Below are 27,882 nucleotides of genomic sequence, written 5' to 3'. Positions count from 1 at the left end.
CGGCCACAGATAAGAATATGAAGGAAAAACCCTGGGTTTAGTGTACTTCATAATTCAGCATTTATTTCTTACATAAAAGTTATGAAAATAAAAATACTATGAAACTTTGTTGCATAATAGATAAATATAATATTAAATACACAATATATAGAAAACCACAAGTACTGAGTCTCCACTAGCACACAAACAACACACGTCTGAAATCATCGTATTGTGACTGTATGGTGCTGACTGAACACTTAAGACTTGAGTCACAGCGCCACCTAACGGCGATATTTTTCAAAGAGGACACAACAGCACACTAGCACTTCCGTTGAATATATTCAAAATAAAAGCTCAACCTGGAAGTCACTAACTGAGTGATGAATCAATCAGGTGCCTGCAACAAGCACACATTGTGAACCTGCTCCTTGTGGTTTGGTTGCGGGGTTTTGGTCTTTGTTAGCAGTAAATGTAGCAGCGGACATGAAGCGCAGTGTGAACGGTTCAGCTGCAGATTGAGACACAATGGCAGAACCTGCTGGCCAATCTTTGGTGTTGCATTCAGGGAGAAAGTAAATATAAGAGCTCATGATAAAGGAACCGAGGTGAATGACTGCTGCTGTATGAACACACGGGGACGATCCTCTAGTAAAGCGACTCTCTGCTTTTGATATTCAATCTTTTTCTTCTTCTACTTTCCGGCAGACTAGGCACTATTTAGTGCATTGCTGCCTCCAACCGGTAGGGAATTATCACTGCAGATTATGCCCTCAGTTTATATCTTACGATATAGAATACATTTGTAGTTTTAAGGAAGTGCAACGCTTCTTCAGCTCTCTCCTTATACATCCCATCACCAAGCAGGGATTTTACTGAAAAGGTTTCAGTACCCAGTTTGCCTTCTCCTATAAAAGCTCCCTCCTTTCTTTGGCATAGAGTGGACAATACATCAGAATATTTTGTACAGACTCCAGGACTCCACAGTTGTCACAGTTTCCATCTCTGTGTTTTCCCACAAGCACCAACCCACTTGCTAGTCCACAATGTCCGAGCCTTAACCATGTCAATTTGATTTCATCTATTCGAGTCATGGGTATTTTATTGAGAGGTTTAACTGATGCTTGGATGTTATATAGCTTTCTTCATTTGAAGTCATCATCCCACTCTTGCTGCCATATCTGATTCAGCCTCTCACTGATGATGCTACGACACTCCATCCTTCCAAGTGGCACTTGCACAACCACTGTATTTCTGCCCAAACTTGCCTTTGCTGCCCTTTCCGCCACCTCATTGCCCTCAACCCCAACATGTGCTGGCACCCATAAAAAACACACGCTGCTTCCCTGCCTCTGCAATTTAAAGACCATCATTAAAATCTCCCCAACTATATCTGGTCTAGCTCTGCCCCCCCCCCCCCCCCCCCCAATGCCACAAGGGCAGATAAGGAATCTGTGCACAGTACAACTTCATCCCAGCCTCCATCTCCCACCCACCACAGCCCCCACAATAAAGCAATTAACTCTGCAGTGTATATTGAAATCCCATCTGGCAGTCTTCTACTCTGACAGATTTGAGCATGGGGGATGTATGAACCAAATCCCACTCTATTGCTTTCTGGGTCCCTTGAACCATCAATGCAAGTATGTATATAGTTACTCCATCTGTTCTTAAGATGTCTGTCTACATGTTCTGCCAGATCTACTATTTCACCTTTCTGAACTAAGTCTTTAATTGACAGATCCACATCAGCTTCTGCCCACAGCCATGGAGGGACAGGTGGCCAGCATACAAAGGGCCCTACTCTAACTTAATCCCAAATCCTCTAAATGTTTTCTTGTAGAACAGATCAAATTACCCTTATTAATCCTACAACTACCTTCTATAAATTCCCAGCATTCAGTGAGCAAAGAGATTGATGGAAGAGCTGTTACAAATCCTTTTAATTTGATCCAATAATTTAGTGCTAATTTTGCACGTCGCAGCCTCAGTGGAGCCTCCCCTGCCTCCACCAGCAGCGCAGAGATCGGCGTTGTCCGGATGGCCATCTGTACACAGTCTCAAAGCCGTAGCCTGAACAACATCCAACTTTGCCAGAGTAGATTTTGCTGCTGAACCATATGCCAAGCACCCATAATCAAAATTTGCTCTGATCACAGCCCTATAGATCATCAGCATTAAATTTCTATCTGCCCCCCAGAAGCACCCAGTCAAGCACCTCATAACATTTAAAGCTTTCTCACACTTAGTAATTTTCTCTATATGTACATTTTTCATCGGACCATACACCTAAAAACTTAAAGACCTTGACTCTTTCAAGGGGTTCTCCATACAATTTTAGTCCCTGGCTATCTACGTTCTTTTTCCTGCCAAAAATCACATATTTTGTCTTTGATATAGACAATCTGAAACCCCACTTATCAGCCCAAGCCTGCACCTTATCCATAGCACCCTGCATCTGTTTCATCAAATATCGAACATTCTATACACAAGGCGATCAGATACCATTCTCTTCATTATTTTACAGATTACTGCTGTGAGGGCAATTGGCCTATATGATTCAGGATTGTCAGCTTCTTTGCCAGGTTTCAAGATTGGCACAACCACTGCATGTTTCCACTCTCCTGGGATTGACCCTGGTTCCCACACTGTATTTGTCAGAGATAACATCTCTTCTAAAGCTAAAACGTCCATGTTTTTGAACACCTCATATCCAAGCCCATCTCTCCCAGGGGTGGTATTGTGCCCTCGCTTATTGCACGTTGCTGCTCTTGTATGGAAAAGAATACATTTATCCCATCACTATTATCATTATTTGCTTCTTGTTTATGTCCCTCATTGTCAAGCATTGTTCCTCTCCTCAGAATCCCCTCTCTCCCCACATTACTGACACTATGTATTTTTTTTAAAGTTCTGACCAATAGGTCAGATTTCTCCCTATTATTTACGATTTTCTTGATCTGCTTCCATCAAAACAGGAATAGACAACCCCCTATTAATTCCAGCCATTCTGTGGATCATGCTCCAAATTTGCTTAACAGTTGTGGAGGTGCTCATTGAGTTGCCGAAATTACGCCAACTTTCTTTCTTAACCCTTTTTGTTACTTTCCTGGCCTCTACTCGAAGCCTTTTATATTCAATTACATGTCTCTCAACTGGACTCTTTCTCAGCTGCCTATACTCTCTGTTTTGAGCCCGCACTGCCTCATTGCAATCCTAATTCCACCATGGCACTATCTTCCTCTCTTTCCTTTCATTTGAATGTGTTTTTCAGCCTCTCTTCTTATTACATGACTAAATGACTTACTCCACTCTTCCACACTTCGTTCACTTATTACATCTTCCAAATCGGCCGAGAGTTGCTCTTTGAACATGTCCCAGTTAGCTATGTGAAAGTTAAACCCCCTAAAGAAATTTACCTTCCCCATCTTCAAAACCTTACCAAATCGACTTAAAATGGGGAAATGATCAATCTCCATTGTGTACCCATCCATAACGTCCCATTTCCCACATCTAGCTAATTCATCTGAGGCAAAAGTTGAATCTGTGTACGATACACTACCATTTACAACATGAAATCTCATCGGTGTTCCATCATTCAGCATGACAAGTAAATGCTTATCTAAGAAATCTTCCAAAATTGATCCATTCATGTCTTTACATTTGGAAACAGTGAAAACACAGAGTTTCTCTGGTCACAGCTGCTCAGTGATCAGCTGCTTCATGATCAGAGCAGAAGCTGCAGGTGGTTTGTACTGAGCTGGAGTTTCCTCCTCTTCTCTGCTCTCACTTGAACTAATAAACACTCATCACTAGTTATCAGGACCTGATCAGTACATGAAGTAAATTAAAGTTTGTTTGATTCGCTCCAGAGTTTATGAGCCCTAAATGTGGCTCATAAACTCGTCAACATGTTGTGCTCAGTACAACACGAGACGCTCACTGTCAGGACTACTGACACCTAAATCATCCAATTCAAAATAACCTTAACTAACCCTAACCCTCTGAACTTGAACTAGTTCATTTTAAGTGTGAACTGGCTGAACACTGCAAACAGCTACTGGACACCAGTCAGCATTGAAAGGCAGAAGTAGTAGGACTGGGTCATCACACTCCTGCGACCAATCCTGCATGAGACTGAGGTTCGGACCGCCTTTCTCATTAGCATACGGACACAGAAATAAATAAATGTGGAAATAAATAAATGTGGAAATATATTTAAGACATTTATTTATACATTTCTGTATTTATTTCTGTATTTATTTATACATGTATTTATTTATACTCAAGTCATGTATCGTCCTCCATATTCCCGCAATCCAGATTGTTTAGTCCGAGTTTTCCGCTCTGACAAGTCAACACACCGGATCTTCCCCCTGGCCTGAACAACACGAAGTAGAGCTGAGTGCTTGATGCCCGGAAGAGAGTGATGGTCTTATATTCGATCTGTCAACGTGACACACGTTTGACGTAACGAGGCGTCGTCCTCGTACGTGGTGGTCACGTGATTTTTGGCGTATGCCATAACCACTGGAGCGGAGGATAGTGTTCGGAACGTCCCTGGCCTGCAGAACCTAACACTATGGACTTCAACGTGAAGAAACTGGCCTCCGGTGCCGGACTGTTCTTCACACGAGCTGTACAGGTAAGGAAAAGCTCGTGCTCGGGCTCGTGCTCGGGCTCAGTCGCTGCTGCCGCCTCGCTTCACTCTGACAGCCAGCTGTTACTAACGTTACCGACTAACGTTACTGATCAAAGTTACCGACTAATGTTACGGACCAACGTTACCGACTAACGTTACTGATCAAAGTTACCGACTAATGTTACGGACCAACGTTACGGACAATTGTTACGGACTAATGTTACGGACTAACGTTCAGGACGAACGTTACGGACTAATGTTACCGACTAACGTTACGGACTAATGTTACCGACTAACGTTACGGAGCAGCCTCATACTTCGCCGTGCGGTTCTGTTGAGCTAACGTACAACTGGACGGTTTCGTAAGAAACCTACGCTGACTTTACAGGCAGCTCCGTCTCGATAACAGTCCAGGCCTACGTAATTAAACAGTGCTGCTACTGTTGACAGTGCTGTTAGCCACCAGTTGTTCATTTTATTGTAGCCTTGTCTTTTAACACAAGCTAGCTCACGAGCTGCAAGTTCAAAACTAACACGAACTCAGTGAGACAAGCGCAGTAATAACGATTGACCTATTTATTAATGTGTATTCATTAGTTTAACTTTAATGGTGAGAAGTAGAGAGGGGGCGAAAAGGGATGTCAGCTGACACCCCCCCCCCCCCCTCCCCGTCATGGCGTCACGACATCGTGTCGACTCCCCTGCTGTGAACGCAGACTGCTGAGAAGCCGGGTGTCAGGGGGAGAGCGGAGCTGCAGCCGTGCACCTGTCACACTGTTTGTGCCTCAGTTCACAGAGGAGAAGCTGGGCCAGGCGGAGAAGACAGAGCTGGACGCTCATTTTGAAAACTTGATGAGCCGTGCAGACTGCACCAAAAACTGGACGGAGAAAATCTACAGACAGACTGAGGTCCTGCTGCAGCCCAACCCAAGTATGACACACTTACAATAATCCTGTCATTACAGGTGGGCAGAGTACACATGATCCTCAAGCAGAACTGCTGTTACACTGGAGTCATCCCTGATTTAAGACTGAGGGGAAATGCAACAAAAATAGATGATTAACTCATATAAATTACTGTAGATTTTATTAAAAAGAGACTTAATACCTAATATATTCACCATGTAATGCAGACATCAGTCATCATTCAAATTCAATTCAATCATGAACAACAAACTTAGCAGGACCTGGCACACTGGTGGGAAAATGAAACATTTTCTGGATTGAATAAACTGTCATAGCTAACCAATTTATTAAAACCCCTGTGACGATCAATACAGCGAGAAATCCCCACCTGCGAACACAGATGCTGTTGGACCAAGGTCCAAGGGCTCAGTCAGGTTGCTTTTAGAAATGTCACCAATTCAAAGTTGAAGAAGCTTCAGGCTAAAGGTAATGGCATCTTTTTGAGGAGGACAGATGACCATTAAGTGAGTGGCTTAGTCCTGTATGTGAACTTTTCTCACAGTCTAATCACTGCTCATACTAAAGGACTGCGGAATGATCACTTTATATTCCAGTCCAAGCCAATGAATCCTGAATTATTTTTCATCTTTTCATCAGTGTAATTAATTCTCTTACACAACCAGACAATAAAATAGTAGCAGCAGTAAATATTTCAGTCAGTAATCCTGATAGTACCACACTGGTGGCACTGCATGTTTTAACCCATTAACTAGAAATTCTGTATGCTCTGTTCACGATTTTGCAAAGCATACCTATAGAATACCAAGCTTTATGATTTATTTTTTACATATAGGCAGCCAGTGATTTCAGTTATTCTCATGTTTCCTGTGAAAATCTACACATAAGATCTGAAACTTATTTGTGCATCAAATTTTAAGCATGACTCATTGCATTCCATGAAAGTCGAGTTTTAATTTTCTTACTTGGCGTCCTCTCTCCAATGATAGACAGAAACGTCATCACATCCCATAGTGCACTGAGCTGCTGTAAACAGCTGTGACCAGAGTCAAGACATTTGTGAAATTTTAGTAAAAGGTTGCATTTTAGGCAAACTCATGATGTCAACTCTTAAAGTGTCAAGTGTTTTATCACCAAAATGCACAATATGTGGCCTCACACTAAAACATGTCCCTTTTGTCTTCATTAATTATTGAGGGGACATGTGTGAGATCCTGTCTGTGTTTGCCACATTGAAGGTCACACTCAAATTGGCATCATCTCCTAGCCTAGCGTACGGCTGTGGCTTGCCTGATCCTTAGCTAGGTGTGCATCTGCATCTGCTCCCACTTGTAGTGCACTTCTCTGTGCACTACAGCCACCATCTGTTGATCACATATTAGGACAAGTAACACTGCTAGTGCTGAAAACTCCACATGGTTCAATAGAAATGGGGACACAAATGCAACTTTGACAAAAATTATAGGTAAATCAAACCTGTTATTAAAAGGCTGAAACATGCACAATATATATATATATTATATGGTAATATAAAAGAAGGGTGAAATTGTACATAATATAGTGTATTGACATTATGTATTGGTTTAGAGTTATATGGAACAACATCATTGGGAAATAATGGGGAACTCTAACATGTGACTTTTTGATTCTCCATGCTACAGTTGATCATACTGGTGAGTATTCTGCTTCCCAACTCGAGTCTCCTGCTGTGGAAACCTTCCATGCCTTTGGGTTATTAGTACAAAACAAGTAGTAGATGTGAAATACATTTTAATGACACTCACAGCATCAGTGTGGCGTCAGGGCTGGCCACAGAAGGACAAACAATGGTGAATCCTATTCCTGCAGCATAGAAGATTTTTTTAGTTATACCTGCGATTCACTGCTCCTGACCAGAGAGTGTGATGGAGCGGATATTTTGACTTTTCAGTCTGTATTGCTATCAAGGTGGCACAAAATATTTGGGTATTCTGTCCACGTTCAAAAAACCAACAATATTTACTACAGGATTGGCTTGTCAGACTTGAGCATTTGTTAGCATCTGTCACTGTTCCAGGCCAAAAGGGGCTTGAACATGGTATGTAGCTGATCTAAAGATGATCAGCTTTGATCAAACTTCAAATTCAGTGTCAAACCTACCAACAAAAATATACGACGAAAGCCTTTGAATCGTTTACTTAAAAAGTGCAATGGAACAAAGAATTGTATGTTTCTGGAGTAAGTCCAGTGATCCCAATGGTGCAATATATATTGTTTAGAGAAGCACAGGAACTAAAGTTCTCAGTCGCTACGACAGGTCTCACTCATTTGTATTCCAGAAAGGCCATGTATGAGATCAGTCAATAGAAAGTGAGGGGAGGGGTGGGTTACTGTTAGCCCGTCGGCTCTATGAAACTGTATGTAGTGTAGAAGGAACGTTATTTTAAAGGTAAACAGACAGTTCAAGAAACAAATGCAAATGTTAACTTTGCCAAAGGGTGTGTACACTCACACTCTTTTACTCAGCTACCTCCACCTTTCATACATGAAAACCTTTGGGGGAAAAGCAGGACATCAGGAAGACAGACCTAAATACTCACTACACAACCGCATAGAGCCTCCCTTGTGTGAAAGACACTCAGTACAGCTCCGATGAGAGGATGAAGAAGAAAATGAAAAGAGATGGAAAAAAACAAAATGACAGTGAACAGTAATCATGTAAACCTGTTTTCTCTTCTCTAACTGTGATGTCAACAAACAACAGTCACACCTGGTTGATGTCTCGCTCACAAGCCACAGTATAAATAATATTTTATATGGGAAAATGTATAAAAGGAGAACTGGGGTAGTCCATTTCCATGGGTCTGATGCAGCTGATAAAATTACTGATAATTTTTATATTTATAATTTAACGATGCTGTGCTTCAATTTGTCATGTTTTATGTTGTCTAACATTTCGAACTATGTTAATGTTAATTTTCACTTACCTTAAGATTCTCTAGAAAATATTTTATTCAATAAACATTTTATGCCCTTTTCTGTTCTGTGTACAGAACTGTGGAAAAGTATTTGCCAACCCCAAATATTTCGATTTTTTTTGTGATATTTAAATATTTCAGAGAATCCAACAAATTTTAATATATAAGTTCAATGTGAGTAAACCCAAAATGCAGCTTTTAATGATCATTCCATTCATTGAAGGTAAAGAGTTACCTAAATTATCCCTATTTAAAAGTAATTATGGAATCATGTCCAGCAACCTTAAAGGGATAGTTCACCGAAAAAGAAAAATTCCCTCAGTATCTATTCAATTACATTTTTTTTGTATGGCGCTAAATTATAATATACATTTACCCTAACCCATAAGGAACCTTGCCTACTGGTTTCTTTGAAGCTGGCTTCTCCTGGAAAGGATCACCATTGTTCCAAGTTTTCTCCATTTGTAGATAATGGTTCACTGCGGTTCACTGGTGTCCCATAGAACCTTTGTAATGGCTTTGTACTCATTTTCAGACTGACAGATTTCAGTGACTTTGATTCACATCTCCTTGAATTTCTTTAGTTTGCAGAGTCATGTCTTTGGGAGACCTTTTGGCACACTTCAGTTTCTAGACAGGTTCTATTTAAGTGGCATTATATTGAACAGGCATAGTAATAATCGTGCCTGGATGTGGATAACATTGAGCCAAATCAACAATTAAATTTGGTAAATTTGTTGATTTAAAAACTGAGGGGGCAGTTTTGGAAAGCATTCTTCCTTTAATAGATGAAATCATCATTTAAAAACGGCATTCTCACTTAACTTGGGTTATCTTTGTCTAATATCAAAATTAGTGGGATGATCTGAAACATTTATAAGACAAAAATAGAAGAACTCAAGTAGTGGTCAAATACTTTTTAACAGCACTATGTGTGGACTCATTCTTACTGATGGAGCAAACTGCTGGGGTTTCAAGTGGGACTGTGGCTAAAGTTTCAGGAGGGCCTCAGCAGTATTTCGGTCAGTACCAGCTCTGGGCATATTGGGACAAATCCCAAATTACATGAAATAAAATTAAAGCAGCAGCTCTGACATCCTCACTGTGAAGTACACTTAGAGTGGGCCAAGCTCCAGAAACATCATAGCCTTACCAATACTTGCACAGTAAACATATTTCAACATGTAAAATTGATGAGTCCCTGTTTTAGTAGATTTATGGTTTGAACTGATCGAAGGATTTGTATTCTTTCTATATATTTTCTGAATATCATCAAACATAACAATTAACTAATACATGAGTGTTAGCTACAAAGGTGCCACCACGATAGTGTTAACATTTTAATGTTTAATGCTGTTCATAGAGTATTAGACAGTTCATGGGGTTATTGTCGAATCTGGACAGAAAACCACTTTATCATATTTAACTTTTTAAGAAAGGACATTTTTATGAAATAAAGCTTCTATAAGAGATAACACTTACAAGTGGAAGCCAGGAGAGCAGATGCTGATCCAAAAACAGGGACGGATTTCATTTGTATCTTTGGGCCTTGGCTGGCCACATTTCCACAGTTCTTATACTCATCCTCTTCAGATTGTTCTCACATCATAGTGTACATGTTCTCCTCATCACTCAAGCTCTATAGTGTGCAGTGTTTGTCTTGTGTTTGTGGACCATATGAACCATATTTGAAAATGTGTGTGAGTTTAAGGTACAGGCTGCAGATTTCTCTCTCAACACAGAGTTTTCCACAAGTACAGTGTATAGCTGATTACTGAATCATTTCTCCTCAACATTATCAGTCTCAGTGAGTTCCCTTCATCAGTTTGATCAGATGTAATAAACAAAGAATTTATATTCATAAAAAAACACCTAAGTGTGATTCTTTTTAGTATTGGGATATGTCATTTAGATATTGTGTTTGACAGGCACCCTGATTGAAAAAAAAAAAAAAACACAGGTAGAGCTATTTTTCTGAATTGTTTTCCTCTGGGAGCATGAACACTAAACCTCCTGACTAATACTTAAACTCATTATTCCCCAATGTACTTGTGGAAAATGTGTTAACTTTAAACATAGCTATGCAATTCATTAGGCTAAACTATTCCATGCTATTCATTTATCTTATGTAACAGACATTAGAATTGGGTGGTATTGTGCTAATAAGGTTTACACTGGAAATTTCTAATCCTGGCAAGTAGTGAATACCAGTTTAACATTACATCTGTATAGCTTAGCTGTTCTCAGCAGCATTAATTAACCCTTGTCCACTAGGGGGCAGCAACTATGTTGTACCTGATGTCGTGTGTGACCACCTAATAGTGTAAATCCAGTATGTCATAAGAGGAAGCAGGCTGCTGCTCCCACACTGGGGTTCACTGAAGTGCAGGAAAAGGGAGGCACTGAAAGTCGCAGAGCATGTGTGAGCTCTTTTTATAGGGACACATCATGTGATTAGCACAGAAAACAGTAGCCTTATTGATACAAGCTGATATATATTGATACAGCTTATTTTTTGCTGTTTCTTACCATGACCTGCTGCCTTTCCATTGTCTGTTGACCTTTTAGATCTGCTTAGATATTAAACTTCCCGATGCTCCATTACAATCACCAGCCACTTAAGAACTGTGTGCTGTTTGGTTCTGTAGGTAAGGGTTTCATGAGAGAGATTCAGACTTAAACATACAGACACTAAATGTAAAGTGAGGAGGTTTTCAAAAAGGATGCCATGAATACTTAATATAATGTAATTGTATCAAATAGTCATGCAAACAGCAGTAAAGAGTAAAACAGTGCAGTAAAAAAACTAAATCATGATGTCAGATCGGGGGTCAGACCACTTGCTGCTCTTCATCGTGCTGCTGAAGGTTTGGTCTGTATGATTGGGTTTGATATCCTGTTGCAGAATGAATTTGGAACCAATCAGATGCCTCCCTAAAACTATAGTCTTCTTTTTTAGTGCCTAAAATTTGCAAACTATAAGCAAAGCAAGGATACCACCTAAGCCTAATAGACGTCACAGTCATGTTATGTGTGTCTTTCGTGACATTAAGGGGTTGGAAAACCAAAGAGTATCTGTACTCTTAAGTGATGCGGCACATTCAAATGTTGTGGTTGAATTGGTGGTGTAGATGCAACTCTACAGGATTTGTGAGGGTACAGTGTGTGATGATTCTTTGTTGTTTGCAGGGAGTGGACAAATTAACAGAAACCTTACACTACATATCTGTTGAGAGTCACAAGTATTAAGATAACTTGTTGGTAGTTTTTGTGCTTTTTGACTTGTTTAGTGTTATTTATTCATGTTTTATGAAGGTTTTCTTGTAACTACTGTCACAAGCAACAGTGAATCCTCCCTAATGTATTGTAAGGTGTTCATGTTATTTTGTCCCTTCATGTTTTTCTGTAGTTGTTACTCGTTATTTACAGATCCTGCAGTTGGATAAAATATCCCTCTTGTTGAGTGATTAAATAAATACTACACCCAAAAATGACTTTCATTCTTTGATCATATCATAACCCAACAAGGCGCATGGTAAAGATTTTCTCTCTTCTTTTTCTTCTTCTTTGTTTGGTTCATTGGCGGGTAGCAACCAACGTCCCATGCATAGCTTTACAAAAATAATAAAAACTGAAATAAAATAAAAAAATCAATCACTTTTGGGTATAGTTTTCATTTAATCAGCGAGCAGAGTAAGATAAAAAAAAATTCTCCACCTGTGACATAAATCAAACTTTCCTGGACTTTCTGTGCAGGTGCCAGAATTGAAGAGTTTCTCTATGAAAAGTTGGACAGGAAGGCACCATCCAGAATTACTAATGGAGAGCTGCTGGGTCAATATATGCAGGATGCAGCAAGGGAATTTGGTCCTGGAACTCCATATGGTGAGTATTCAAGCACTTCAAAACAATCTTGTAAGGCCAAAAACTAAATAAGGTTTTGACATGCAGTCTGTATTTGAATCAGGAAAGACACCTCTTATTCTCACCTGCACTAAGCCCTGGCAGCACATCACGCGAGCCCTCTTTCCCCTTCACTGGCTCCTGATCAAGGCCTGCATTCAGTATACTGTAAACTCTTCCTCTCACTTACAAATCCCTCCTTGCCCTAGCCCCACCATATCTAATCGACCTCCTCCACCCATACACTCCATCCTAAAAGCTGCGGTCCTCAGACGCAGGTTGCTCTCCATGCCCCACACCAAACTGCGAACCTTTGGAGACAGAGCCTTCTGTGTCGCAGCCCCCACCCTCTGGAACTGTTCCATTTTGTGTGAAGTATTTTCTTTTCTTTATACTTTTGTCCTGTAAAGTGTCCTTGGGTCTCTTAAAGGTTCAGTGTGTAAGATTTAGGTGAAAGGAATCTATTGACAGAAATTTTATATAAAATAATCCTAGTGATGTTTTCACGAGTGTGTTTCATCTAAATTATACAAATTGTTGTTTTATTTACCCTAGAATGGGCCCTTTTTATATTGAAATACTTTTTATGAAGACTGAAGGTTACCACAGTTTCTCTTTCATGTTTGGAAGGGGAGGATGAGGTGAGGCGTTAGGGTTAATGCATACAAAATTCCTCGCAGCTGAAATGCAATCACATTGACCTGACCCCTTCTGGAAGTTTAAATGTTAGCTGTGCATCTACCCAACAAGTTGATAGGTCACCCAACTATGCCTACCTCTGCTATCTAAAGCTGCCCATTAGAAAGATAAAGTCTGCCAGCTCCTCTTTACTAACTAACTAATTATGATGAAGTAAATGGACTGTATTTATATAGCGCTTTTCAAGTCTTGATGACCACTCAAAGCATTTTCCAAAACAGTATTACATTTACCCATTCACACACATGCATTCAGTGCAGCCTGTTTTTCTAAGAGAACGGCACAGCCATCGGGGACAATTTCAATATCTTGTCCAAGGACACTCATGGAATGTGGAAGACTGGGATTGAACGACCCACTCTACCCCCTCAGCCACAGCCACCCTGCATCCATGTACATATTACATGCTCTGTTTTTGTGCTGGCACAAATGGAAAGTGCTCAGGCAAGTTGGTATTTCCCCACGCCACACTGAAGGGATTTCTTCAGCTGCAGTTTCTTCAAGAACAGTTTGGTATTTTGTTACATCACTCTTCCTCACAGAGGAATTTACTATCACACTGCAATACTGGTGCCAAGGATGAGCTGGTCGATTTCTGACTGTAGTATTTTGGTGAAATCACACCCATCTAAACCTCCCTAAATTCACACAACCTCCTTTTTAATATATTTAAATCTCATTTTGCAGTTTTTATTTTGTTCCTCAACCAGCTTGCCTGATCATGTAGTCAAACAGATTGTAGGAATTAAATCCAGTCAAGCAAATCAAAAGATGAATGAATCACTTTCCAGTAAACTGTAAACCACAAGAATTGGAAGGAAGTACATCCCAATTACTCATCCACAATTATGCGCTGTGGATTCAGCAGTGACCTTTAGTATATATTTTTTCTATTCCAGCAGGTTTATTTGACAAACTTTTCAGAAACACAGAGCTAAAAGTTTAAGTTAAACCCAGCTGCTGCTAAATTAACAGGGACTTCCCCTATTTGTCCTTTGGCCCTTTTAGAGCAGTGGCCAGATGTCTGACCAGTGGACAAAAAACAGATTTACACCATTCCTCATACATTGGCTGTGTTTGTAAGAATAGAAAATGCAGTGATAATTTATCCACGTCTCACACACTTCTATCTTGAATGTGCATCCTCTGTGGTTTCTCTCTCATTGGGTTCCAGCCCAACCCACCTCCGTTATCTCTTTGATTGACTGTACCATACAATACACAAAACACCACACACATCACATACACTGCTAATACTGCATCTACATCTATGTGCAGCATGCACTCTCTCTATGAGGAGTGGTCAGTATCTTGCCTATTCCAGCATGCAAAATGGGAAAAGACTAGGATCGAACTGCCGACCTTAGAGGATGACCGCCCCAACCAACTGTGCTCTCTGTGTTTTTGGCATGCCACAGAGACTTTGTAGTGTACATTACTGTGTAGAGCCATTAGAACATGGTCCCTGTCCTGATCGATCTTTAAGTTAAAGTAGAGACAAAGGAGATGTTGTCTCCCTCAACTAACTGATAACCAAGTAACTGACTTTGTCTTGATCTTGTCAGATGTGGTAATAGAATTTCATACAAAAATGTTGCTGCATAAAAGGACAGCAAAACATGTAAGAAAAGCTAAAAGCCCTTTGAGATGTCTTTCCTGATTCAAATACAGACTGCATGTCAAAAAACACCAAGACTTTATCCACTTAGAAAAGGTGGTTTGTGTTATAGTATTTAAGCAGAGCCCAAATGTTAATCCAAGTCATTTACAAAACTGTATCACATGTAGTTCTGTGTCATGTGATGTCAACTGGTGCAATGTATGGAAAGAAGAAACGTGTAGTCACTAAGACTCAACAAGGAGCAAGTATCTTCAGCTACATTGTACTTCAAAAGACATGCCAATCCCGGAGGAGAGTTTTGGATCTGCTTTTAATGTGTGATGTATGTTGTGTGCTCTATGTTTTTAGTATGTAGCTTTTTATGTTCATTTTAAGGTTTGTAAAGTGTCTGTGAGTACTGTGAAAAACGCTCTATAAATAAAATGTATTATTATTATTAAATCGATCTAATCTTTTTTTGCAGGGAGCACTTTAACGACGGTGGGGGAATGTGAGAGAAGACTAGGAGCAGCAGAGAGGGATTTCCTCCAGACATCAACTATTAGCTTTCTCTCTCCCCTCAGGAACTTTCTGGAAGGCGATTGGAAGACCATTTCAGTCAGTGTGAAACACTTAAACATTATTGATAGATTATTACATAAATAGTCATTGAAGTCATTCTTCTGGTTCAAAAGCATTTTGAGGGAGAATGTTGCAATTTTTAGGGAGAAGAAGATAACGCACAAATAATTTAATATTGTGGTTACTGTAGAAGGGATTTATTTCTCATGTATTCAATGTAAACCTGTTGCTGGTTCATTACGGTTGTGCAGACAGAGGTAGCATTTATAGTCAAGTCCAAGATTAGTTTATCCAAGGCTATAGGAAATAGGCATGTCAAACTTTTAATAGTCAACATCTGAACCTGACTAATGGCTGATTTGATAAATTGTAGAGATGGAAGAATTCATGTTAATTAATGAGAATAAACATAAAAGATGAGGTGGTAGGCCACTGACTTACACTGTTCCCAAAATGTATATCTTTGGAAACACTGGCATCTCCACTTGATATAATAATTGAAGTTAAAAACAGTTCTGTGTGTCTGGGCAATCCTTGCATGTACAATATTAGTTGGCAAAGATGGACCCACTATACAGCCTAGCAGGAGCCTGTAGCTGATGTGCACCTCTCCATAAATGTTACCAATTATGAAAGATATGGTGTTCATAGGATTACCATGTGGAACTTACATCTTAAGTGTTTTGTTCTATAAGTTCCTGATGCTCGGGAAGTTTATTTATAGAGAAGACAACATGAAGGAAGACTTAGTAGTCTGTTTCTATACAGTAACACAAATTTAGCAAAGACTTCTGCGCAAACCTTCTGTCCAACCCAGTCACCCCTCTAACCATGAATGAAACAATTTGAACACTGTGAACGTGAAGCAGTAGTCTCCTATTCTGTAACAGCAAGATAGATATGTCGATATACCTGTTTTTACCTGGATCGAAGTTATATAAGTATGATGTCTTCCACCGTCATACTATGAAGCAGAGTGAATGAAAGAATGTTAAAACAAATACTGTGGGTAGTATCCAGCTGTAGAGGTTTAATAGAAATGGTAAGAAAAATTGTTAAATTGATGGCTTTCAGCCCGCTAGCAAAAAAACTTTAATAATGACACTTTAAAATTTGAACCTAACCACCACATGTCAGTATGGTTAATTGGCCTTGTATAGCCTGATTTAAAGCCATGCTGTGAATGGTGCCATACCTGTAAGGATTGAATGGCTGCGGTTGCTCACAGCTAACCTCAACTCCTCCCTGATTGTAGAGAGGATGTACAGAAAGAACTGCCACAGTGCATCACTGTGCAGCAGTTTCTCTATCACTCACACACTGGCAGGGGACAATTTGGGGTTCATGGGGTATCTTGACTGGGATTGAAGCGCCAACCCTTCTGGTAGGTGGACAACCCGCTTTACCACCCGGCAAGGATTAAAAGGATAGTTCCACAATCTATTAAGTCTTTGAAACAAAGTGGGGTGTCCAGTGGGGAGTATTTAATTAAACTATTAAACTACTGATCTATTCCATTATTTCTGCAAATTTGCACCTGTACCTCATATGCTCTCTACTGATCATCAAATATCAGACTGAAAGGCAGGGTACATTTCAAAGAGTTTCAGAGTACTACATGAGCTGGTTAGGGCCACCACACCACGTCTTTGCATTAAAAACAAGAATGAACTCAACTGAATTCTTTTCCTTTTTAATATCTGTTTCTAATATATGCTAATGCAATTATTTCATTTTATTTCATGTACTTAATGTATAGAAAGAACGACGTCTTCTGGAGAATCTGCGTCTGGACCTGGATGCTTGTAAAGCACGTCTGAAGAAGGCCAAACTGTCTGAGGCTAAAGCTGCGGTGAGTCCTTCTTTACTTCTCAACCCACAAACCCGCCCCCCACATACTTTACTATAAACATTGCAATATGAGTGGTAGTACTAACAATGACCAACTGACTTTGTATTCACAACCTTTTCAGTGCGAGGGTGAAGTGAGTATCACAGAGATTTTTAAAGATTTTCAGTATGATTTACATGTTGAGTTTTTCTTCTCACTTGCTTTGAATTTATTTTCTGTGCCATTCATTCATTGGTGGCAATAACTATTAATGACAGGGAAAAAGTGGGCCTGAAGTTGACTCTTTGTTTAAAACTTGAAGCATATTAAACAGTATAATGGGAAATAAGCACATGTCACTGACCAAGAAACCAAACAAATGAAAAGACTCTGCATGAAAATTAATCTACATTGAAGGACTCTGCAGCAGGAAGAGATCTATGTAGTGTTATTGACTAAGATGTCTATGTTCAAAACTTAATATTGTTCTTTGTGGTTATTAATTGTACAAGGGACATTCACCTTCTTGTCCTATATTGTAAAATGATTGGTTCATGCATGTATTGTTTGAAAATATACATCTATAATGAACATGAACTACATGCTGATATTTGCTGCATGCTGAAGGCTTTCTTTTCTTAGATTGTAATGTAATGATTTAAGTACAGTATTACATTTTTAAGATTTGGACACTGTGCTTCTTCACCTAGCCTGGGAATGTTTGTAACATGCACCCATCATCAAAATAGATTTTCTGAGCAGTTTTATACATACGTCTGCTATGAATAGGAGGATTTTAAATTTGGCAGATGTCTTATGAAGGAATCTGCTGGCAATAAACAAATGCACTGACAAAGCCACTTGGCTTTAACAGAATGCTCTCATAATACCAATACATTCAGGATAAAGTTGAACCAATACCTACTGTGGAACATAATTCATTAAATCTGTACGACCCTGCCCAGGAGAAAACCCAGTCGCAACCTGATACATGAGTCTCCCCTTTTCTCAGCTCCCAAGAACAACCAGCAACAAACAATTTACAGCCCGTTTAGGTTTATTAAGGCGAACAACCTAAACTTCCCTACTCAAATTAAAGAAACAAAAAGACATGTTACTACCCTAACTTTCCTGCAAGCTTGGAGGCTGGAACCAATCAGCTCCCTGGAAACAAACCTACACGCTCAGTCAGTCTTACTCACAAAGCATGTGAGCATGTGCATGATGAAATACTGCTGACTATTGTCAAAGATAATTATATCAATGACTGCTGTGCTGACAGGGGATTAGTCAGGTGAATGAGTTGAGCAAGATAAGTTAGTCACGAGTTTCTGGGGGTTTGAGAGAATGTTTACATGTATTAGTGTTGCATCACCTCTGAAGTTTTCTTTCAATGAGTTCAGACACACCTAATATAAAAGTGCTTTGGCTGCCAACCACCTCCCCCACCTTTGCAAATGGCATGGCTAACTCTAGAGCACACGACTGCCCCTTTTATTCTTATGACCAAACAGCAATAATTTTATTATTTTAAATCAACGACACAAAGAAAATCAAACTCCCAAAGACCAATTCAGCTTCCTGTGCTTTAAGTGTAACTCATCAAGGTCATGGTTTCATTTCTGCTCTGCTTTCTGATTTTTTTTTTTCTTGTATAGTGTTTGCTGAAGTATGGTTACCATGTTTACACTGAGTTGTTCAAATGTTACAAATACTCTTACTGTCTCCGTAGATGGCTCCAGATTTTCAAGAAACCAGACCCCGCAACTATGTGCTTTCTGCCAGTGCCTCTGCGGTAAGATGACAATTCGGCTTAACTAAACAAAAATAGACTTAATCCCTTAAAAATATAGTTTTTCAGGTTCTATTTCCACCTAGTTAAAATAAGAAGTTGTTTTTTTAGCAGGTATCTGTTACTGCATTATACCAGTTTTTGAGTAGCTATGAACTGTACTGAACTGTACTTGACTAATGATGAATGTTGGCATAACACTGGTAACACGTGTAAATCAGAAATGTTCTCATTAACTCGTCTAATCTGTTTTTTATTTAAGTTATAGAGGTCATCAAAAACAAGATTTTGATAACATGGGCCTTAACAGCATCTTGTAAATAAAGACATTTTCTGAACTCTTCAGGACTATATATTATATACAATTGGTTTTATCATTTAGTAATCATTTTAAGCACTAGTTGATTGTCACACTAATGAAGAGCTGAGAAATCCTTGTCATAACTCATATATTTCTCTTTTTTTGTTGAATGCTTTGGCCTCTCAGCTATGGAGTGAGGAAGTGGAAAAAGTGAGTATATGTTGTGGTTGTAAACTTTGATGAAGACTGCATCCACACTGACATTCTTTAGTTTTAAAACATTGCTTAAACTATGTTTATGCCTGGTGTTCACACTAAAGTTTTCAGGCCTCTAAAACAGACTTTTGGAAATGATTATATACCCACCTTCTCTTCAATTATTGGTTCTTATCAGTCATAATTTAACTAACAGCCCATTCAGACATAGTATTATCATCCATCCTCAGCGATCCAATCACAAGTGGTCAGCACTACTACCTAGCAAGTACCTAGATGCGTTATTTTAGCTTTGTGAATGCACATTTGTGATATGCAATCACAAGTGGTAAAAGGAGACGCATTCAGGAGACATTTTAATGCCAGGTGTGAACAAACTTAATCATGTCTACTTGAGGTCAGATCTCTAAGGACAGATGTTAATATCAGGTCTGATCAGAGCCATTGTTGACATTAATTGTTGTCCACCTCGTCATTGGTCCAAGAAAAGAAATCCCTGCTCTTACTTTTCATCATTGTTTCTTGTTTAGGGTATTTTCTAACTAAGAAAATGTTCAACTGGGCAATTTTAAACTGTATTTACCGGCAACTGAAAATAGACAATCTGCTGCCTGTGAATTGTCATGTGATAGGTGTTTTCAGGTGTGGTAATATGGAGATTGATATGACATCTCATATGGAGTCTGGGTGGGGGTTACCACGGAGTTGTCAATGGTGATAGTAAGGTCGTGGGCTGGAGACACTTGTGTCCACTTGTGAGGTGGATGTTATTACCAGATCTGACCAGAGTCATGGATCCATAACTCCAAATCTTCAAATAATTCAGTTATTATAAAAAGGCTAAAGTCTAATCTTACCAATGCTCCTTGGTGTTAATTATATCAATTAACACCAAGGAGCATTAGTAAGATTTCCTGACTTCCTGACCAATCACATAATTTTTTACTATTACCAGTCTATCTTTCAGTCATGTCATTTCAAGTGATATGAAACAAATACTGTGTGTCGCTAATCTTCTTTTTGTTTCAGGCCGAACATGAACTCCGAGTGGCGCAAACAGAGTTTGACCGCCAAGCAGAAGTTACACGGCTACTTTTGGAGGGCATCAGTAGTACACATGTATGTCAACCACAGCACATTCACTTTATTATTGTTTTTGTTACCACAGCAACATAATTTTCAACTTATACAATTTTTTTTATACTCAATTTAAATGATAGACAAATAGAAAGGTGTTCTGTGATTGTGGTGACTGCATTTTCCTTTCTACTGCATCTACTGTTTGTGATACATAAGTCATTAAACTGTAGCTTTCGGCCAAGTGCATCAGGCGTTACACAACCTGCACTGATTGATTCAACCCTTGAACCACAAAACTATCAGTTGGTGGGTGCATACTCCATAACTAGCAAGAGGCTGGATCTGCCCCCTCCCCCATACTGCAAACCGCAACTGTTAAAACCAATTGAATCGTTCACTAACAAGTGGATATCCAAAACAAAATGGTTGCTGTTCTTGAACAATATGAAATTATCCTGTCATGAACTTGGTTATCTCAGAAAGGTTATTCTTACAAGTTTAATATTCAGACAACACAATTTGTTAAAGTGAGACAGAAGCTATTAGAGAAAATAGTCTATGTCTGATGTTTGTTTTCTAATATATTCTTTTAATATTACTATTCTATTGGGTATTCGTACCTGGAAAAAGTGAAAATGAATGAATTCAATATCTCTATTGCACTGAATTTTTCACTTGATTTATCAAAATAAGTTGCACATAGTTTTGTATGGAATTGTCTTCATGAGATTAAGGTTTGCAGATTAAATTGTCCAATAAATACAGAATAGTTCAGATTTTCTCCATCTCAGCCAACTACAGTCTACTGAAACTTGTACCAGTAATATTTCTATAGTATATACAAATTCATAATATGATAGCACCTAAGGAGCTACTTCTCTAATGACTTTTCCAGTGTTTTTCAGTAATTCTGCTTTTGCTTAAATGTAACTTTGGTGAGTCGAGTATGAAAAAAGTCTGACTGTTTTTTTTCTTACCTTCAGGTGAATCATCTGCGCTGTCTGCATGAGTTTGTTGAGGCCCAAGCAGCTTTCTATAAGCAGTGTCATTTCCACATGCAAGAACTACAGAAAGAGTTGGGAAGGTGAGAACCAGGTGGAAGGTAATTTGGGGTAACCAGTCATCTTCATGCAGTCAGTTTGTATTCTGTGATGGCATCACATTACTAAATTATTGTATTTCAGGTGTATTTGTAGGTCTCTAACTATGCTAGCTGTATACCAAACTGTTCACTTAAGGATGTTCAGGGGAAACAGTGATCGATTAATTACAGCACACATTGATCTTATTTCTCCTTGATACCAAGTGTTGTGTTGATATTTGTGTATCAACACAAATAGCTGTTTGCCACAGCTATTTGTGTTGATACAAGGATGAATAGTTTTATTATACCTGTAGGTTTTAGTCACATAAAGTCCTCCCTAGTATCTCCAGAAATGGGGAAAATTTTAATTTTATTGCTTTGTCTAATGCTACCTTTATTGGTATGTTTCCCTAACCAATAATAATATAAAATTTAGATTTTTACCATTCAGGTCCTCTTTTGTAATTTTGGGGTTTTGACAAATCATTTTCACTGTCTCTTGCTCTCAGTTCAGATGAAGATGTGTGAGTATGCTGAGTTTTTTTTTCTTCTGTTTGTGTGCCTGACCTACACATTTATTTGTTTTCTAATGCATCTCCAATATATATGTATATAAACATGAATATATAAATATATATATATAAATATATGTGTGGTGGCCCTAACCAGCTCATGTAGTACTCTGAAACTCTTTGAAATGTACCCTGCCTGTCAGGGTGATGTATGCTGCCCAGTAGAGAGCACATGATGCACAGCTGCAGAAATAATGGAATAGATCAGTAGTTTAATAGTTTAATTAAATACTCCCCACTGGACACCCCACTTTGTTTCAAAGACTTAATAGATTGTGGAACTATCCTTTTAATCCTTGCCGGGTGGTGAAGCGGGTTGTCCACCTACCAGAAGGGTTGGCGCTTCAATCCCAGTCAAGATACCCCATGAACCCCAAATTGTCCCCTGCCAGTGTGTGAGTGATGTGTGATAGAGAAACTGCTGCACAGAGATGCACTGTGTATATCCGTGAGAATTGATACCATTTGTCTTCATCAAATCACATGCAAATGGCACCAGACTTCTACAGAATGACACCACACACATAACTGTGAGGGCTATGAGACCAGTGATGAACTGGTTAAGTGGTCTGAAGTTTGCCAATTAGTCAGGTCACCTTTCTAACACCCTTGTATAGCTTTCCTGGGGTGGCCGAGCAGTGTGATACCCTCAAAAATTGAGCAGACCCTCCAATGCCCCTTTTTTTTAATGTAAAGCACCACCCTTGGCTCACAAGGATTGTCCCCAACCTCCATGCACCGTTGAACTGGAAAGTCAGCCAAGATAGCCCAACAATGCTCAGACCATTCTGCATCTCAGGGCAAATGTCACACAGTGGAGCTTTCTGACTACTTCAGTGACTTCTGCCAGAAATATTGACGAAACTTGCCCCTAGTCTTTAAACACTGCCTCCTCCTCTGAGGAACTCTTGAACCTGGGCCAAATGTCCTCCAAGTGTTCTTTTCACTGACCACCAGTATCTCCAGTCAGTTAGCAGTGCTCTTTCCCTGTTGAACACAGTGTTCCAGGCCAACTGAAAGTCCTTTTCCATACCTTTGTAGAACTTCTCCCACACATGCGATTTTGCACCTACTACCTCCACAGCTGCAGCCCATTTGGCCTTCTGGTACTCATCTGCTGCTTTAAGAGACCTTATGGCCAAAATTAGAAATAAAACATGAAGGATAATTTGAGATACATTTTTTAAGTGTAAGTTTAATGAAATAAAGAAAAGAAAACGTAAATTGGATGAAGAAAACTCCTTTAGGTTGGATTTTTAAGAAGAACTTTTTTAACAGATGGTAAGCTTTTCTCCCCCCCCCCCCCCCCCGTCACTTTTTTATTCCATTTCATAATCCTTTCAAAAACAACTAAGAATGAAGAAAGAAAACAAAATCATCTTTGGAAGAAGTAAAAGGCACCCTCAGTCCGTGCCTCCAACACGTACCACTCTGCACAGACCAGGATAGTCTTTTCCAATGTAGATGCCTGGAATTAAAACTCATGATATGCTTGGTTTCCTGTCATGTGATGATGCCTTTGCTGTTTTTTTGTTATTTTGTTATTATTTGTTTATTTGTTTACTACATGTACTGTTTGTTCTGACCATCACATCTGCCGGCTTTCTCTCAGGCTTCCCAATGCTTTTGCACTGAACTCCGGTCAATCCATGGTTGCTGCTGGCACTGCAGCAGAAGACATCAGCAGCCCTGTAGAGAAAGAGACACTGAAGATTGAAGAAGTTCAGGCACCAGCTACAGGAACCCGCAAGGCCAAAGTACTTTATGATTACGATGCTGCTGACTCCAGTGAACTCTCCCTTCTCGCTGATGAGGTGAGGTTTCATTATCAACTAGCAGCCAGCAGGTCAAATAACATCTATTGGCCACATTTCCAAAAAATCTGAACAGAAGACTAAGCTGTGGCTTCTGTGTGAAGCCAACGTATCATAAGTCTGTCACAACTATGCAAAGTCATTTGAGAGCTCTCTCTCACTTTCTCTGTCTCACTTTTCACACATAGGGGTGGGTTGGGTTGGGTTGTGATTCATCAAGTGGTAGCTCCTCTGCTTCTTATCTCAGTATCTCAACAATATGTAACCTGACTTGTATCACCTCAGGCTGTATTTAGTCAGTAACTGAGCTAAGCTTAACTGATGGGGAATCCAAGATATTGAATCTTTTGTCAGATGAACACATGTGAGTCATTAGGTTGGCTGGGTCAGTCAAAAGGTTTTCTTTGCTGTACCTAGCTTAGGGTACCCTGCTTTCATTGTCCTTCACCAGCCCGATGGACACCAACCTACATTATTTACCACTTGTTGCTACAAAAGCCGCAGTTTGTCAGTTTTAATCAGCAGAGGTTACATTGTCTTCATCTGGTGACAGTTACAATGACAAATTGTGTCTTCTCTGGTAAACATGCTCCCCGCATCTATGTGTGTATTTAGAAAAAGATTGTTAGTGAAAAGACATTACTGTGTAATACCACTATATAACTATATGTGTACCAACCACCTTGGGGAGTGAGTCAAAAAGTACATTTTGGACCCTGCTTGGACCCTCAGACAAAGCTTGGAAAAAGGCACACTCTCCCAACCACCTTAGTGCACTTGCTTAGTTTTGCTCAATTTCCCGATACCTATGTGAACATGGTTGTGATATTTGGTCCTATAGACACTCACTTGAGCAAAGATAGACTAATATTGCTGTTTGACTTAACTAATGACTGCACAAGTTAAACTAAAGTAAGACGCAGCGTGTGTTTTATCTTCATTGTTGCAGAAGAAGCGATGCCCCGTTTATCCAGGAACATAAATATGAAACTACAGCAGAGTATATAGTCACTAACAGTAGATTGAATCATTTTTTGTCAGTCTCTCTAAGTGCTGGGTGGGAATAACAGGCCCATTACTGAAAATAGTGTGAAAGCAAGTGACTGACTTTATGCAAATGTTCTGGGTAAAAATTTGAACTAGCTGTAGCACATCACCTTTTCTGTCCATTGTCAAATTCTTTTTCTGGTTGTGTCCTAAATTATTTTGATTTGCTTCAAGTACATTTTCACACATGTCAAATATTTATTCATTATGAATTCTGGGCTTCACATTGTCCATGTCCTCTGTGTTGCAGCTCATCACAGTTTACACAGTACCGGGAATGGACTCTGACTGGCTGATTGGAGAGAGAGGAAACCAGAAAGGGAAAGTGCCTGTCACATACTTGGAGCTTCTCAGCTAAAGAAAAACACACAGAACACACACACACACACACACAAAACACACACGTGTGTAAGTGCGTGTGAGTGGGTACTACTAAAGCCATGAGTATATTTAATCGACTTACATTCATTTCTCACACAGCTGTAAACTTCTATAGCACTCCTCCAGTTAACATAAGCAAAAGTTAATTTAAACACACACTCTTCCATGTGCTTTTTTGAGCGTAATGAAGTACATTCACACTGACAGTCATGATAATGGAGACACTGTTACAGTGAGTACACGAAAATCCCACTGGGGGATGGCTAACATTCCTTTTTTGTTTGGTAGTTTATTATGACAATATTTTTTCCTATTTATTTCCTATTTATTCTTGTGCATCCCAAAGGGTTCAAGTGGACTGTTCTATGTAAGGATGAAGCTGAGCTGTGACAAACTGTGACTGACACACATCATGAGAGGGATTTCCAACCAAATTCTATTGTTGATTTGTTTTTTGTGTACTTTTTGTCTCTTAAATCTGCATTTTTCATAAATTCAGTGCTGAACAGCGATGGGAACATGTTCCAGACTTGTGGTGCCTCTAAAATATGGATCCACCATGATGGCCAGAAATTCTTTGTATAATTCCTGTTTATTGTGTGTCAGGGATAAAAGTGCGAGGTTGGTATAATCCAACTCTAAATTAAGAAATCTTTGAGGACTTTGATAAACCAAAACCAACATGCAATAACTACTCCCCCCGATGACAAGAAGAGGTGATGACAAGGCTTATGGTCCAGTTACGTACAGTTCCTCTTTGTATGACAGACACTCCTCATTGAAGAAGTGAAAACAAATGTGTTCAAACAGACGAGTGTGAAAACAACTTCATGCAACTTTATGGTTTATTTGTTGTATGTGTTCTTTTCTTTTACTTGACAATACCACATGAACAGACTTGAATTTCTCATGTTCAATCTTTTTTTAATCCTTGATCAAAGCATAAATTATGACAAACTTAAAAATTACTGTTAACTAACTGTAAAACAATAACTGAAACAGCAAATAAAGTTGTTCACAGAACGGTTACCATCCTTGACTTTTGGGAGGCAGATTTGCCTCAACTGCTTTGAAATGAATGTAACTGCATTATTTTAAGTGGACGGTCTTTGGTTTTTGCTTCCCACACCTTTCCCACAGCACTGAAGATGTCTATTTCACAATATGAACACCTGTGCAGCAGGTTGTCATGAACATTCCCATCCTAACTGCCTTAAGAGGATGGGAAAACACTGCTAAGGCCATCTGCTGCAAACCAGAGAATGTGCCCTTCAAAACAATACAGCATGCAAGAGTCTTTCTCCTAATCATATGTTTGTGTGATTTTTGGTTTGCCCTATAGTGGTTTGGGGATTTACAGTGTTCTTGTTTGTTGCTCTTTTGTCTGTTAATAAGTGTCTTCAGTCTTAGTGCTGCATGTGCTACAGCTAGTAGACTGTTCTGCCGGAAACGTACGTGTGTAAACGACAATATGATTTAGCTGTGTCTGCTAATGTGAGATCTGGAACACCCAGGATGTTTGCACAAAAAACAATATGCTCTCTCACATGCAGTTCTGTGTACATGCATGCAAGTAAACCAGGCCTCGGGAGCTTTTGTGAAATGAGCACAGTGTTTGTGCAAAAATCTGCTATCAGAGAGGTGAAATTAACCGGAGACCCAAGCTAACTATGGTTGCAGCTGCAGTCAGTGAGACAAATGGGGAGAATGATTCTTCTAGGTGGAGGAATGGATTCCTCATCATGTATCCTGCTCTCTACTCTTTGCTCATTTCACAGTTTTCTTTTCGAAAGTTATTTTTTTACTACTGCTGTTGTGATTCTTTGTACCTCATCTTGTTTTTTCCCCCCAAAATATGTATTGCCTGTTCCTTTACCCTGAATGAATGGAATGTGTAGAGTTTAATAAAAAAAGTTTGATTGATTTGAATTTAGTGGCTTTTTGTCAGATACCGTATAACCTATACCTATATCATTAGTAACCATTTAAAACTGCTAGGATTGAAAGCTAAAACCCGTGGAGAGCTACAATTCCTCCAAATGACAAAAAAATATGTCTACAATTGGGAAAAAAAATATTGATATCCTTTCCCACTAGTACATCCTTAAGTTGCTCAATAATGTGGTGTTGATGTTGAGTCACGGTACTGTTAAAGGGATAGTTCACCGAAAAATGACAATTCACTCATCTTATTAAAAAAATAGAAGTATAAAATTTACTCAATCAGTCACTCAATCCAAAATCCCTACTCATTAATGATCTGATTACTGATCAGCTGAACCATTTACTGTGTCTAACGAAACCTGCCAGCAAAATAGTGAAGCGACGCCCCCCCACCCATATTAATACTCATATTCCTCGAAGCTCAGGCAGAGGTGGAGGGGTTGCAGCAATCTGACTTATCTATTAACCCTCAACCGAAAGATAGTTCTAACTCGTTTGAAAATCTTATAATCCTGATCCATCTATTCCTTTAGC

At 39.3% G+C, this 27,882-nt stretch overlaps 1 protein-coding gene across 7 annotated transcripts; it reads left to right on the top strand.

The window, feature by feature from the left end:
- The first annotated feature begins 4,464 nt into the window (after positions 1-4,464).
- Positions 4,465-27,333, top strand: LOC117767863 (endophilin-B2-like). Of its 7 annotated transcripts, XM_034595816.1 has the most exons (14): positions 4,465-4,624; positions 5,411-5,552; positions 7,207-7,218; positions 12,259-12,387; positions 15,189-15,322; positions 17,046-17,138; positions 17,260-17,271; positions 18,850-18,912; positions 19,397-19,420; positions 20,456-20,545; positions 21,490-21,590; positions 22,100-22,114; positions 23,775-23,976; positions 25,274-27,333. In XM_034595816.1, exons 1-14 carry the CDS (start codon positions 4,562-4,564, stop codon positions 25,379-25,381), a joined length of 1,188 nt encoding a protein of 395 aa, XP_034451707.1. In that variant the 5' UTR covers positions 4,465-4,561; the 3' UTR covers positions 25,382-27,333. The 7 variants fall into 7 exon arrangements, with proteins under 7 accessions (XP_034451707.1, XP_034451709.1, XP_034451708.1 ...); XM_034595818.1 differs by lacking the exon at positions 7,207-7,218; XM_034595817.1 differs by lacking the exon at positions 17,260-17,271.
- The last annotated feature ends 549 nt before the right edge of the window (positions 27,334-27,882 follow it).

This window comes from Hippoglossus hippoglossus, chromosome 9 (genome assembly GCF_009819705.1).
Source record: "Hippoglossus hippoglossus isolate fHipHip1 chromosome 9, fHipHip1.pri, whole genome shotgun sequence".
Lineage (NCBI taxonomy): Eukaryota > Metazoa > Chordata > Actinopteri > Pleuronectiformes > Pleuronectidae > Hippoglossus > Hippoglossus hippoglossus.
This window is presented reverse-complemented; position numbering and strand designations above follow the sequence as displayed.